This window comes from Pomacea canaliculata, linkage group LG3, assembly GCF_003073045.1.
Source record: "Pomacea canaliculata isolate SZHN2017 linkage group LG3, ASM307304v1, whole genome shotgun sequence".
Lineage (NCBI taxonomy): Eukaryota > Metazoa > Mollusca > Gastropoda > Architaenioglossa > Ampullariidae > Pomacea > Pomacea canaliculata.
The window spans coordinates 19293542-19310008 of NC_037592.1; the positions used below are offsets into that span (position 1 = coordinate 19293542).

Below are 16467 nucleotides of genomic sequence, written 5' to 3' on the forward strand. Positions count from 1 at the left end.
TGATCAACTCTCATACTGGGATAGATGCACTACAGGCTGTACTATCATCACAGAACAAATGATGTATAAAGCTCCAGTGATATCTGGCTAATGAGAGTTGACTGCTGATGAATTTTAACAGCAAATAAAACATCAATATAAAGCTATTCCTTGTGGCAGACCTAAGGAAAAAATTAGAAGTAATCTATACTTGTGCATCTATACTTATACTTCTATACCTCAAAAAATTATGCAAGCACACACACAGAGTACATTATTATTGGTTTATTCCACACTTCTGGCCAAACCTTAACGTGGCATTAGATTATCCTGTTTACTTTGGATTGAGTACTTGTAAGGGGTTTCAGGGTAGCATTTGCTACAACTGTTTTAGTATAATGCCAAGGCCAGCATGCTTTGAATATGACAATTTTTGTTTGTACAAGAAGACATTCTTTTGCGACTGAATGTTGAATGTGTTTCCTTGGTCTTTATGGGTAGTGTGTGTGTGTGTGCATGCTTGCATGTGTTTGGGTCTGTCTATGCCTTAAATCAATGGTGGAAATGAAATGTCAATGCAAGTGTGAGTGTGCGCATAAATGTGTATGTACATGTGAATGTGTGTTAGGGGGCTGAGAGCTTCGAGTGTAGGTGACACAGTCACAGTAATCGTTAAGACATGTTTCTGCTGTAATATCAGTCTGGAAATAAAATGTTATCTTAATTGTTTTTTCTTTTGTGAATGCACTTGAGCTTAATCATGTAAATGTTGATCACTGTTATTGTTTCTCTTCCTTCCTCTGTCTGTCTTTGTTTCTCTGCCTCAGTTGACTAGCCCTCAGTCCCTGCTTTTAAGAGATGTCATTTATATGATTTTCCAATTATGTATCACTTAAGAAACAATCAGATAATAAGAGAAGAAATCTCTGAGGAGTGGCAAGATCTTTTGGAGAGTGATGTCCCTTCGCTTAACTGGCTCGAGGAGGACTGAGCTGTCCCTCACTTTTCATATTTGTCCTTTGATCGGCGCGAAGTTTTGTGTCTAATTTTCATCAGTTACGATATTTGCTACATTCCTGGATGGATTTTTGTGTCTGCGCCACTTTTTATCTTTTTCCTGTGCCATTTTATTTCAACTGTCGTCTTGCGCCATCTTGCCATTGCTTAGATTTGAGATTTGCGTATCGGCAGTGTCGACTTCAAACTTTGAGTGCCTACCTCCAGCTGCTTCAGAATGTCGAGCTGTCACAGCAAGCTTTTGCGTGGAGTACAGACCAGTCTGCAATGATTGACATCATGTATCTCCAGGAAGCTCAGTGAAATATGCCGCTCAGACTAAGATGCGTTTTATGTCGTCCTGCATCTATAGCTCCATCCACGAACTTATAAATACACGTCCATGCTCCGTCCCTCTGTCTGGTCTATTGTCGTGTTTGATTCGTTTGAAGAAGCAGTTGAATGTCTGCGAGAAGACCGGCAGCTGTGCAGTGTTCCACATCACCAGCAGTGTGGCACCATAGGATAACAAGGCACCAGATAGAAAGGACTGGACAGAGATGTGCAACAGTCTTATGTCATCTCATTGTTCGGCTGAAAGCTGTTGGAAGGACTAGTAACAAGACTGCGAGAGAAAGAGTAATGAAGTGACAGAGTATCTGGGAGTTTCCAGCTTCTTTCTACCCAACCAGAGCAAATAGTTCACATTGTCCATCGATTCCAGACTGTGTTTGTGTCTAGAGAGTTTATTGAGACTTAGCTGACGTTACCTGACAATGATAGGAAGGAGGTGTTGAAAGAAAAGTTGGTGGTTGCCAACAGCTCAGTCAGAGCTCACGTTCTCAGTGACACGTGGTCATTGTTTTGACGATAAAGGCACTGCTGCTGTCAAGGTGTTGCACAGAATTATTTGTTTGGCGTGAATCTGCGTCCTGAGATTTTCAAGTCCATACACCAGACCATTGTGTCTTACAACAGAATCTAGCTACTGCCTACATTGCAGTGACATGTCGGCAAGTTTTATATCAGACTCTGCTGTCAGTATCGCATGTCTTCCATATCCACCTGTTCCTTAGTTTTTGCAAGTTGCACCCCCTCTTCCTTCAGGGCCTTTCTGTCAGGTTGGATCATTAAAGAAAGGGGGAATGCGTGTTCCGTGGCACCTAGCAATAACATTTTTCTACTTCTTCTATTAATATGATGTATTAATTAATATTATATTATTAAATTATTATTACATTATAAATTAATATGACGTGCTTGGATGCATACATGCAAAGCTCCCTGAGTCTGGATGATACTGGAAAAGGACGCTATACAAATGTGTTATTTATTATTTAAAGATAGATAATGAATAGATAATGAATGTTTGGTGTGGCCGTCGGACCTCTAGCGGGAACGTCCATGTGTGGAGAGGAGATACCAATTTTAACACATTAAAGCTCAGACCTCAACCTAAACTCCTGAGCAGCCTTGATCGATAACTAGATATGATCTTTTTATAATAGAGAATCGATGGCGGACGTAGGCATACGGCTGTCACAATTTCGCAATCGAGTCAGCTCTTCTGGAGTACAGGCACACATAGAAAATAGTTTTGGCACTAGCTATGAGTAGTTGTATCTGAAGTTTATCATGAACCTAAGCGTTTTGCATGCTGAATAATTTAATTTCGTGTGTGTGTGCGTGCGTGTTACGCCTTCACCACACACACACACACGTGCACATTCGCGCGCTCTCTCACAAAACATGAATGGTCGGTACTGCATCCTCTGTGATAACAACTTGGCCTCTAAACACATAGTGTTGCTAACCTTTCCTGCAGTTTAATTTGCTGCAAACACGTCAAAGAACAGTTCAGCAATATTAAAGTTCCATTAATCAGACAATACAACAAGAAAACTATTATTTCGTGTGGAAAATTTTATTGCAATCTCCACGTGGACATCACAGATGCTAGTGTCAAAGCAAGGCCTGTGAAGGCACCACTCCAACATCCATGCTGACTATATAGAACGCCAGAGGTTAGGATTACCCGGTAATATCTATGTCGAATCAACGACAGCTTTGCTATAAAGTGAGAAAGTCCGTGCATCGCTATGAAGATTGCTGTTGTAACTAGGTATGGCAACTGCACTGTTTGCAACCTACTGTACATAACAAATCGATAAACGTAAACAGTTATCAACAACTTTTTGCTTTCGAGGAGTCAACAGTCCACATGACACTAGCCTCAACAATCTATTTACATAATCGTATTTATCTCAGAGCAAACAAAACAACTCAAATTAAAAGTGTTACTGAACAGCTATTTCAACAACAGTCACCTTTGCCCCGATCAACCAGTTTTGAGTCCTGCGATCACTGGTGCCGAGTTTATCTGTCAGAACGTCAGAGTTCTGTCGTCAGTACATCCTGGAATGATATGTCAGCCATGTGGGTGGGCGCACACGATGTGTGCCATACATGGCAGCGTATAAAGCGAACGATGAAAGATCGCGCGAGCGCGTGTTCATTCACATCTGCATGCTTGAGCGCGCGTTTTCTTGTGTTTGTGTGTGTGTGTGCGCACGCACGCCCGGCGCGTATGTGAGAGAGGGAGAAGGAGGGAGCAGAACTGGAGGTGAATTAGTCGTGGTGGTGGGGATTTTGGAAATGATCTTTAATGTTGGGAAAAGATGACATTTGTGCGAGTAGCTAATGGTAGGGAAAACAAAGTAGGTCAAATACTAAACCTCCTTTACGTATAAGTTAATAACTCAAGGTTAATAATAATTTATATGGTTAATGGTTTGCTTATTTGTTTTTGTTTAGCTAATTCTCCTTTAAATACTATGGTTTATAAACGGGATTAACGCTATTGAAATTGGAAAAGTGTACCTCTGTTGGCAACGTCGTTACGAAAGGTAATATAACACAAATATATCATTGTCTTGAGGACATGTCAGTCTTAACATGATTGCTTATTGTGCTGTTACTTTATCTTGTTGATAACAGGTACCTTGTTAGAATTCTCCACCTAAACGTTAACACTACTGATTATGTCAGTACTACAGTCTTTTATTTTATCTATAAAAGCAGACTGCATTTTTGCTCAGAAAATTAAACTACAAATTTTCTCGAAGTGAACTGGAAAAAGGAATGCAGTAACATTTGCAGTCTTACAGCCTAAATGAATAAGTTTGTTAACAATGAAAACCCAGGATTGCAGCAGTCTGTAACAATTTCTGAGCCATATGCTAAAGACTACATAACGTTATAATTAATAATAATAAAAATAAAATAATAAATTATTAGCTTATGAATATTATGATGTATCAAAGCCAACAATGTCGAAAGCTTACGCAGATACATTAATAAATCTTTGGTCAGATTATGAGGTGTTGGGTCAACGGTCACCAGCTCAAGTTTCAGACGATATACATTTGTCAACAGAACTAAAGTTCGTAGCTGTGAAACAATTTCAGCATGTCCAGTCCAACATAAACATCGGCTAGGACAGGCTCTGCCGCTACAACTGTAGGCTCTGTTGCCCACCACATAAGGCTACAGTAAGTAAGTCTGTCAGCGCCGTTCCTCACCACACTACGGCCATCATGAGTTTAAAACGGCTGTTTCTATTACTTATCATAGTACGATTACAGTGAGCTAAGTCGTCTGCTTTACCACCATAGTTAGGTCTCAGTCACTTTAGTTTGTCCTCCGTTCAGATTGCTCCTCCAGATCTCAGTTTTCTGTGATCGCGAACCGCTAGTAACTGCTTGACAGCTTGTGAGAAAACCAGTTAGTGATATTTTTGTTTTTTGTTTTTTATTTTTTTTTTTGGGCGAGGAGGTAAAAAGAAATCAAGTGACAGCTCTGTTAGTAAGTGTACCTTCAGATCAACTTTCTGGATATATATTTTTTAATTTGATCAGCCGGTATAACCACACACTTTATATATACCCAGCGTGTTTTCAGTCTATGTAAGTTTATATATAGATAGACTGAACAATGTGTTCGCTCTCTCTAGATATACATAACCCACTCATACACACACACATATTTAGTGTATGCGTTAGTGTATCGCCAGGTCGAATGGCTGTGGAGATATATATATATGTGAGAGAGCTATCAACCCAGTCAACCTGATGGCACACTGACGCACTCTACATTTACACGGTATGTATATACGCACTGTTCAGTATATATATATAAAGTGTGTGTGGGTGCAGAAGTATCCTGCAATTCCATACACAATATATTTTGCATTTCGATATGATTATTTTAGTTTGTAATGTATTTTACAAATGGCCGTTACGTCAGGAGACCCCAGGGCCAGTATTTTCCTATGCTTAGCTGTTGCTTGTCACGCAACATAAACCTTTGAATGTATCTCGGATATTTTGGATACCTTGACATGAAGTTTCCTAATTAAAAAAGAAAGTATAAGTTTGAAAATAGGTAACGAGGCTCACCGTTTTTTTAACGAATTCATCAGACGTAATAAAGAATGTTGATTAAGATATTATTGGGAAATTTCCATTTCCATATTCTCGCTTGGAGAAACGTTACTTGCATTAGCGGCCTCACCTTTCGTGCTTCAAAATCAGCCTCTGAATAAGATTCTGAACCACAGTAAATAGTGCTAACAGCACGCGAGTATTGAATAGCGTTGGAAATGTAGCCCTGTAATAAGCCAGTAAACCTAGTTTTAGGTTTACAACGAAGGCAATATATCCTTTGAAAGAAAGAACTACGGTTCCCGTAATACGTGACTCGCACGTGGTTGTTAGAAGGTTTTATAATACAGTCATCGCCATCGACGGCGTCTACAGTCTACAGACTGACGAACAAGCATCACTTTGGCATCACTCTATAACTGACAATACAGACTTTCAAGTACAGTTCACCTAGGTGTGCTTTACTATCTGGCTATCTGTTATAATCTTTGTGACCTTTGGATACTCTCTGTTGACGCTAGAATTGTCAGAATTAATCTGTGGCCACCCCGGATGTAGTGTGCTATACCCACACAACACTTACATCAAACACTTCCGACCTTCTTGCTGAGATGTTCTGCACCGTGTTTAAATAGTAGTTTTTCTTAATAAGTTGTCAAAGAACTCATTCCGAGGTAAATGGCTGAGAATATAAATCAATGACACATATTTTCGATGTTTCCATTTTCTGATGCTTCACACCGATAGGTGATGTGTAACAAATGCCGTTATGTTTATCGTCTTTCATGCCTCACCTATTTGTACACGGTGCACTGCACTGATGATGCAAACTTCTGCACCGGACACCAGGGGCGCAACGCCTTCTACTCTGTGAATGAGAAGACCGCTCCAGACTGCACGGAGCTGCACTAATCTCGACCTCCATCGGCTGCAGTTTATACAATGCCTCGCCACACAATGTCTTCTCCACAAGGGAAATCATGACACACCAACAGATCGCATACACGTACACAAGCGAGCATTCAAGCGCTGTGTGACGTCATGATGAGTACAGGTGAGGTGATGGTCAGGTGGGGTGAGTCTTCAATGGTTATTTCGCTTTGTTTTGCCTAAAGGCGGCCTGTCTGTAGAGTTCAGAGTTCAACTTTCTAAATAGGGAATCTATCGTTATACGGACTGACGGCGATAGAAACACAAAACAACTGAAACAATTGATCCCGCGCTAAAGAAAGCTTTTACGGACAACGATGAACACGATGAACATGAAAATTCGATGTGTAGTAGTAGTAAGAGCAGAGTAGTGAAGTGTACTAGTCAATGATTATCGATGAGGATGAAGACGATGTTAGTGTGTAAAATACAAACCGTATTAATTATTCCGCCCTGCAGTTCACCAATCAACAAGACCTGAGATCATTGTCCAAACATGACAGGACAGTCAGGAACCGGTATTACACTACATACGTATGTATAATGCTGATCTTTCTTACACAGTTACATCCCCTGTTCCTCTAACGGACGACTCGCTCAGCTGGACGGGAGAGACACGTTCCGCTCCCTCCCTGCCGCCATCTTGTGTTCGCTGGACGTCCCCTCGTGTTCTTCAGGACGTCGTTACGAAATACAATGTCCATCCACCTGAGTAATGTGTGACACGCTGCTTGCATTAACAATCTCCCTACACAACTTGATGTACCCTACTCACTTGAAGCTACTACTCGTGCACAAGCACATGTACATCGACATCTGTACCCATACCCATGTCAAGCGACGGATACTCGTTCTTAACGTCGGCGCAAAAGAATCACCAAGCTCGTGTCTCAGATTGGCAAAAGCCATTTTCGTACTATTGTAAAAACATTGTTTCTGAAACCGACTTTTGTTGCATCTTCTGCTTCCTCTGTGCCCGCAGTTGGGCTGTCTGCCGACATCCTGAGAGAAACAGAACTGTCTACTTCAGTAGACGACTTGGTGCAATATCAGAACGATAAAAACCACTGTCGTTGATCTTCGTGTAACTAGAGAATGCTAGACAGAAAACAGTAAGACCTCCTCTGGTGACAAGAAAGCGAGAAGATTTCAAAGCACGAGGTCCGGTACCGCTGTCTGCGAGCAGCTCTGAAGTCGTGCGACCTGCACTCACACGACAGTCACGTGCTTCAACACGTTCTGCCATGGGGACGTGACGGCCAAACGACGTAAGAGACACAGTCTCTGTCAAACTCTCTCACGTTCTTCCTTTGCTGGCTTGTTTGTTTGTGTGTGTGGGCGGGCGGGAGAGTGGGTGGAATGAGGTACACTACCAGGACTTCCCCTACCCCGGCCTCCAGTGTAAATGAGAATTCCATGGGCAGGTAATTCTCCCTGAACACTTCTCTGGAGAGGACGACGAGAAAAGCAACGAGCGGTAGAGTGTCACCTGATTTCGTGTCCTTTACAGCGTCCGCAAGAATTTTTTTTTTCTCATTTAATGCAAGCAAACGAAAGGGCCCTTTACCGTCCGTACTGAAACTATCTGAAGTAGTAAGCACAAGAGAAAGCAAATCTATGTCTAGCACTGCCCTGAAACATCACAGCTAACTTACTGACGTCGTGTATTTATTTGACTAATGTAAGACGAAGCCAGCACAGCCGGTGCACACTAACTGCCTTTGTCCCACTTGGTCCCCAAGGGCAAGCAGATGACCACAGCTCGCTGTCCAGACAGTCAAGTGCACGCCTGTCCAGGCAGATAGTTTTTCAGGAGGAAAAGCCGCTAGACGAACCTCAGGAAAGGTCAAAGTTGACGCGGCGTGGTGACTTCTGGCGCCGACCTCTGGCTTCGGCGTTGAGACTGAGACAGGAGGATCTTCTCGATGGCATTCTCGAGGCAAACTGAAGGTCGGTCAGGGAGTGCGAGTCGGAGATGCGAGGCTTGTGCCCGCGCCCGTGACTGTTGGGTACCGTTAGGAAAGGAGTAGAGGGCGGGGTGTGCAGCTTGGCCGCCTTTCCCTTCTTGAGTGTCTTTGTCTCGTTCCTTGCTCCACCCCCACTGCCACTCCGCACTCCCTCCTTGCCCACGCCTAGTGTCCGACCGTCGGGAGCAGAGTTCAGTGAGGTCTCGGCCATGGCCTCGATGTCACACGTGTTCTCCGTACTGGGTGCAGTCAGCAGAATGTTGGGAGTGCTGGGCCGTGATGCCAGCTCGTCTGACATCATAGACTGGGTGTCGTCAAACCGGAAAACGGAAGGTCCGCCAGGGACCCTCAGGAAAACGTTAGGTGACGGGCAGGGGGAGATTTCAGGGGACACGACTGGTGACGGAGAGGCTGAGTGCGAGCTGTAGCCGTCCTTGTAGCTCTCTACATCCGAGGCCACCGAGCGAATGTCGTAGTTGCCTGCAGGATAGAGACGGTTAGTTTAAATCTTAGGAGAGAAACAGCGTCTATGAACTACAGGGATAGAGACAGTCAATAATTACCACCACAGTAAGACACTATTAACTAGAAGCTACTCTATAGTCTACTATGGCCTTAAAAAGTTATTCAATTCCAAAAATACTACCAAACAAAAAGAGGAACAAAGAGAGAGAGAAAGTATTCGAGGGAAAAAAGAGTAACTGACGGTTTATTACAGGTAAGTTTTGGATTCATGACTAGAATTACCAGTTCAAAAAAATCGATACTAAAAGTTTAAAGTTGAAAGGGACTTATTGGAATAAGAACACCCAATAAAAATGCTGATATTACAGGTCTCACAAAGAAAACAGAATAAACATAAAAGTAAACTTGTGTGACATATTCTCTGTGGACTTTTTAATTTAGTATTTTTAATTTTATTAAGTTAAAATTGTTTCAAAAACGATTTCTCAATCTGCATGAGTACAACGTAGGCTTACCTATCTACATAGCCATGGTGAGTTACATAAAACAGCAGCATACATCTAGAATGTCAACTATAAACAACAAGTTGTTAGTTATACAACAATCAGTTACATAGAGAAGAGTCTCATCTACAAGCCACAAGCTGTCAATGACACACTTCAAGCTGTCAGTGACACACCTACAGCTGTCAGTGACACATCCAAACCTGTAAATGACACACCTACAGCTGTCAGTGACACATCCAAAACTGTAAATGACACACCTACAGCTGTCAGTGACACATCAAAAACTGTAAATGACACACACTACAGCTGTCAGTGACACAGACAGACCAAGCTGTCAGGTAATGCGAGACAGTAGCTGCGATGATTGCAATGCAAAGTACTAGAAGGACACAGGTGAGTAAAAGCACTAAGACAACACAGTCTAGTCTCTAACCCTGAACGTTTAAAAAGTTGAAAGAGCTGATGGTGTTATCGTTACTCGTGGAGCAATCGTTGATGTTGAGAACGCTGTCGCGATTGGCGATGGCACGGATGTCATTTTCGATGGAGGAGGAAGAGATGGAGTCTCTGTCGTCCGTGACGCTGGCCGTAGACATGACCAGCTTGACCAGCGCATAGAACTTGGAGTCTTTCCGTCGGCGAGGAGCAAACTTACCTGCGAAACAATCATGACAACATTGTTCAAGAATCAAAATTCAAATTTTTCATTCATTTACCCCTTTTAAGAGGTACTGAGATGTTCAACATTTAGTCTTAGCGCATTTCATACAAATAAAAGCCTAAATTTTATTACATAGTGTATATATATATATAGTTTTTTACCTGCCTATGTTTATATCAGTCTCTCTCTCACACACACATACAAATTCCGTTAAAATTAAGTTGTGTTATGTTGATGCACTTTTACACGCTGACTATTTTGCCTAAAGTTTTATAGAATAAGCAACTACTCAATAAACACTCTGTCTGCACCATATTCATTTAGAAGGTCACAACGGGAAAAAAATTAATCGTAGTACATTTGCATGAGCTCAAAACGCAATTAAAATAACAAAAACCAATAAATAAAATATTACGTTTCGCTTGTCTCTCTCTCACACACGCACGCACACATTTCCTGCACAGTAACGGTCGATTTGAGGAGGAACCAGTCCCAGAGCGAGAACGCATCATTACATCCCACTGGGTGATGTTTACCAACACCCAAAACCTTCTCCGGGTCGTCTTCCTCCAGGCTTTTTAATTAACCTCCTCACTTTCATAACCTGATGTTTCCTTTGCACTGCGGCAGGGGACTGGACTAAACTTGAGTTACCAAAACCTCCTGAACTTGTGCCCACCATTTGACAGCCTGGGCTGACGTAGTCTGATGGGTCCAACTCAAACATCCCTTTTCTTCACCCGCATGGTGACTTTGAAGGCCTTTAATGACCTCGGCAGATCAGCTTCAGTCCTTGCGTACAGCTGCATTAGCAATGTGGCAAGTGGCCTGTCAGCCTAATGCATGTCATAAAAGACTTTTCCATTTTCCTGTTTCTAAAGCATTAAGAAAAAGATGGACAAAAAATTGGCATATTTGATTTTGAATGGAAAAAAGTGTAGGCAAAGCGATCTACACAAACAGAACCTGTTGTCAGTGATCATAATTTCATTTCCAGGTTTACTCGAGCACAATACCTGCCCAAACCATCTAGACCTTCTGTGCACAGTTATTTCAACAGACGCCTTTACTATCTTCTCTACATATTAGTGACCGGACTGGAAGTGTGTCCCCACTCACCTTTACACAACAAACTGCGCACTGAGACAAAGACATAGATCACGTGCAGGAGAATTACCTCCTTCCAGCCCACAGCCATGTCCATTGAGAGGTAATGTACTTAACGCTGACCAACCGAATGTGAAGAAACTCTCACATAAGACACCAATAGTCTGCAGAAGCTTGCAAAACACATCAAAATACCAAGGCTTTACGCAAGTCCTTCACCGGCCTTCGAAATGGAATATTGAACACGGGGTGTACATCAAGGCCAGCTGGAACCCCCAGTCAGTCGAAAATTGCTGGAGTGGGCCGCACGGCCGACATAACCGAACCGATCCACTTTGTTGTTCGCGAAGAGCGTTTTAGGGAGGTTGGATGGTGGGAGGTGAATAGTGAAGAAGAATTGGGAGCTGACACGGGGGCACGGCGACCATGAATACAGCAGGTCATTTCACCCGTGCATCGCCAATGACTAAAATTATAACGTCGTCAGGATTATCTACATTAATTTAGACCATAGAGATGACATAACCCTCCCATTAAAGTCACAATCGCTGGAAAGATACTTATCGGTTCTTCCACCTAACTAACCAGATACGTTTCGACGAAGCACCGCGTCCTACCATAGCAGCATTATCAGGAACGCTTGCCAACGGCAATCGTTTTATTACATTACTGTTAAGGCTTAAATAGTACTACAAGGGATATATACAGATATAGTACTGAAATTGAAATTTATAAACGTCCCGATGCTAAAAGGTATAGCGGAAGGGGAAGCGCATGATGAAACCATGACAAGAACTTCAAAGGGAGCGAAGACATCTATGGTGTATGTAAGGAGACCAAGAGAACGCACCAAACAGCCAAAAGTCCTTCTACTTGCACATCCCTTTTTTTTTCTAGATGAAGAGACCCGAGTGCTTGCCCCGCGGGCCCTTGTCCACGACCTGACAGCCCGCCACACCCCAGTCAGAATGCAATGTGCGTACACTGGCCACCAGCTCCATTACCAAAGGGAAATCAGTCGCATTGGTCTAGCGTAGCGGGATAAAGTGCGAGACGAATCGAGATCCGAATGGTGATGAAATAAATAGGGACAAATCGACCATCTCACGTGTCCTTATGGCCGCCGCTGATGTGCATAGCAATGACTCCCCGTCGCGTTTCCTGATGGTTTCAGGGAAAGAAAAAGAAAGCAGGAAGGAAGAAAGAAAGACCCTGTTGTGAGATAAATGTGTTTAAGGCTAAAGATTGTTTCTGGGTCCGTTAAGGCTAGATAGTATTTTTCTGTGCCTTAAAGGCTAGATAGATTATGTCTAGATGTTCATGAAGTTATACTGACGTCCTTTTACAATTGCATTTCTTGTTGTGCCCAGTAAAGAATGTTAGAGGGGACATTGTACAAGACTGAGGGTTGGAAAAAGTTTGATTAGCTAGATTTCTGTTATTAATTCTTCTTTTCTTTTTCTTCTCTTTGTCAGTTTCTGAATTTGTTTATTTGAAAAAAGAAATATGCAAGTGCAAACCAATGAAGCTCGTAACTGTATCTTTTCATACACGATTTGATGATAGTTTAGTGCATGTAATGCATCCCTTAAGAAAACACTTATATTTGAAGATAGTTTAACATACCTATTACCTCCTGCACAAATACACTACTGCTTGGCGATATTTTAATGTCCTCGTGTTTAGGTAGAAATTCAAAGAAGACTGAATTAACTTCCTCTTTAAAGTATTGAACCTTTCATAAAAATCACATCACCTCCCCACGTTCCCCCTGTCAACTTTGTGTTCACCCTTCTGTCCACTTTGTGTTCACCCTTCTGTCCACTTTGTGTTCACCCTTCTGTCCACTTTGTTTGTTTGTATCCTGGACACACGTCAGGGTATGAGGTGGATTCACTTAACTCAGATTGATCAGTCCTTGCCAACATTCGAGGAAGTGGTATTAGAAATATTAAAAACACAAGTGCCGTAGCATCCCGCGTGACACAGGTCTATCAAAACATAAACACAAGGTAAAGTAATCGACTTGACCGTCTACCTCTGTAAGATTTCCTCTACAACTGACCATGTCTATGCCTGTTTCCAATGAAACTGTCTGTTAGTGTTTCTTGTACTAATGATCCATGTCTACGTGTATTTCCAACAAAACTAGCAATCTGCAGATATTCAATGCAAAAGCACTAATGCCTACAAATATTTCCCTCGAAACTGATTGCAAATACTTCTTAAAAGTTTGATTATTGACACTAAGAAAGTTAATGACCCTGTGTTTGCAAATGAGAGTTGCCGTTATGTCCAATGGCGAAAAAAAAAACTACTCCATTGTAAACAAGTGGCAGTCCCCTGTACTATCCAGCTATCTACTCGAAGGAAGGAGAGAATAAAAAATTGGTCACTTTAAATAAATGGCTTAATAAATATTATTTGCCAGCAAAAGGCCTTTGTCCCATTTGAAAAGTTGCAATTAATGAAGCGATCATTAAAACACTTTCAATATCAGCACGATAATACAATTTAAGGGGTCAAAACTGGTTCAAATATGACAATGGCACTGTTACAATCTGCATGACTCACACGCATACACACGTACGCACGCACGACACACACACGCACAGAGCAATGAGGACAACTTTAGTGTCTCTGAACACACTTAACTGTTTTAGAGTAAAAATGTCTTCACAGTCAGTCTTTCATATTCGCGTTGTCTTTCTTTTTCTCTTTTATTCATTCAAACACTTAGATGTGCACGCACACCCTCCCCAGCATGGCCACAAGCACGTGTGTTAATGTATATATGTGCACATATATATGAGCATGTCAACCACCACAGAAGATATGTAGTTATGGCCAGCAAAGGTCTTCAACAAAACGTCGATTTCATCAAGACAGGGGATGACGAAGGTACAGGAGCAAGGATGAGAGTGGCGAGATGCCAGCACTCATTGTCCGACTTACCCAGTAAGTTGTCGATTTTCCAGGACTCCAGGCCTTCTTTCAAGCACAGCGACCGCACATCTTGAAGTAAACCCTGCGAGAGATTCATTAAACTGAGAGACAAACCTCGACTGGTTATCACACATTTAACCGTTGATTAGTCAGCCGCACTTATCAGGATGGATGTTGCCTGTTGGAGAGTGTCTACACTGTCTCCAGACACGATTTCTTTCATTTGTATATTTGAACGGCTATACATCTGCCTTTGGTATACGTTGTGGACGATATTTTTGTACTTTATAATGTGTCTGCAATATTAAGAGGGACACCAGCTCAGGTGTGGACCATATAGTCAAAGGCGTGGATGTAGGCTTGTGAATTTTTACTCTGGACTAGGAAAGGCTCGTCTGGAATCAGGCACTCTGGTACTCAATACTTTGACACTTGGGAATTATGGCAACATCACTATGACACTCTGGTACTTACTACTCTGACACTTGGAGACTATGATGTATTGGCGCTACTCTGACAATGTGGGCATCATGGCACGTATCCTGAGACTATTTCCTGACAGTGTTATGTTTATCCTGCTCTGTGTAAGTGCATTGTAGCACTTTCATTCACTCCGCACTGTATTAAGCTTTATTGCCACAATTAAGTGTTAAATCTTACGCCATTATCACACTGGCCGTGCTGTGAGTTAAAAGCATCTGAAAGCTGTACCTGTCAGCTTTGCTGACATCAGTTTCTTCAGAAATATTTCATAAATAAATAATAAACGTAATTAAACTGCTCAATCAGCCCATGGAGAGGCCCGCAGAGGAAGAAATTACAGAGAGAGACACACACAGAGACAGAGAAAGAGAGAGATAGAAGGAAGGGAGGAGAGTGTGTTCATTGAGACGAAAGTGGAGATTGCGTGATGCTTCTGTTCGTCGCTTGTTCTTGCCAGGGGAGATCACTCCACTCACCTTGAGCTCGTCGACCTCGTTCTTAAGAGTCTCCACAGTCTTATCCAGTTTCTTCTTGCGGCTGTACAACAGTCGCAGTTTGACGTGTTCGTGATCAATAACAGCCACCACCAGACCTGACCACACAAAACACAGGGCCTAGTATCCGACATCACCGCACCTGCGCAATGCTAGGTTACTAGATGACGTCACTAGGTTAGACCTATCACGCCACCTACTACTAAGCTTGTCACATAGAGCTTTGTGATCAGCTTGTACTCATTAGCACTATTCAATGGCGAAAAATGTTCAAATATTTGCATGTTTTCAAATGAATGTTTTAAAGAAATTTAAGCACTGGGAACACTTACACTTAGAAAAACAGCTAAAACAGATTTCAGGAACGAGAAGTTACCCTTCCCTAACCTACTATTTCCACACATTTAAATTATAAACATGACCGAAACAGAGATAGCACTGTAAATATTAGCAACTGAAGTTTATTAAATCATAAACGCATGCTCAGACACACAGACACACAAGCACGTCACATTCGCGCGTGCTTCTCTCTTTTCAATATATGTTATCCTATTTTTTAATGCATAATTCCCTGGTGTTGTGTCAAAAGCCAGCGTGAGAAGCAGGTTCGTCTCCCCAGCCCCCCCATCTGAGTAAGTCTGACAGGGTAGAGACCGCATGGTGGGAAAATGGCGGTTTTATCATGAAGGCCAGGGATTGGTGTTGTGAAATGTCGCTTGGAACTTCGACCTTTTGTCGATTCTGATTTAGAAACCGGAAGCCCCACAATGCCTTGCGGCTCGTGTTTCTGCCGGATACGCCAGTAAGAAAGCTGTGAGACGCACGCAACATACTTGAGCGATGGAAAGAGCCGACTCATGTCCTTTCTCCCTCACCCCGCTCTCGCGATGGTCCCCAGGGAAACGCGCGTGGACCCCTTGCTGTACGTGCAGAGCCCACTGCCTCGTCATTTATCATTATGATTCGCTCGTGACATGCGCACCGTGTGCAGCCCTCCCACAGTGCACCAGTTCTCTCTCTATACTGGTTATAGCATGGCAAAAACTCGGCGAACAGCTTGGTCCGCCATCGACTGCAGCGACTGACTTAGAGCAGCACGATGAGTATTGGCTGTTAGCTGCATGTTGCAAACAGGCCACAGAAGATGAGATTGTCTCTTGGGGCTTTAATCCTCCTTTATGTGTGTGTGTCTGTGTTAATTGTATATATTGACTCTGTGCTTGTGTTACTTGTATATACTGAATACTTTATTAGCAATGTTCAGCTACAATTAGTCACTATGAAGGACAAAATACAGACATTTCTATCCTGAGCCAGGACTTATGAGCATCCATGTCTTTCATACAAAAAACTTTTTTTAACATGTTCACCGGTAGATAGGTCCGTGGGGGCTCTTACTAGAAAAAACACTGTTGCAGCTTGGCCCTGGCTAATATTTTGTCAACAGTTTGCATGCAAATACATCAACAAATCTATGGCCTCACAATCTGA

At 42.4% G+C, this 16467-nt stretch overlaps 1 protein-coding gene across 5 annotated transcripts in view; it reads right to left on the minus strand.

The window, feature by feature from the left end:
- Positions 1 to 2883: 2883 nt before the first annotated feature.
- Positions 2884 to 16467, minus strand: part of LOC112560322 — a 79570-nt gene continuing 65986 nt past the window's right edge. For 4 of the 5 annotated variants that reach the window (XM_025232107.1, XM_025232108.1, XM_025232106.1 and 1 more), the window contains 4 exons: positions 14959 to 15074; positions 14009 to 14081; positions 9719 to 9940; positions 2884 to 8794 (listed from right to left, as the gene is read on the minus strand). In XM_025232107.1, coding sequence (XP_025087892.1) covers positions 8184 to 8794; positions 9719 to 9940; positions 14009 to 14081; positions 14959 to 15074 — 1022 coding nt within the window. In that variant the 3' untranslated portion in view covers positions 2884 to 8183. The remainder of the gene's footprint in view (positions 8795 to 9718; positions 9941 to 14008; positions 14082 to 14958; positions 15075 to 16467) is intronic. The other variant, XM_025232109.1, reaches the window with a different exon arrangement.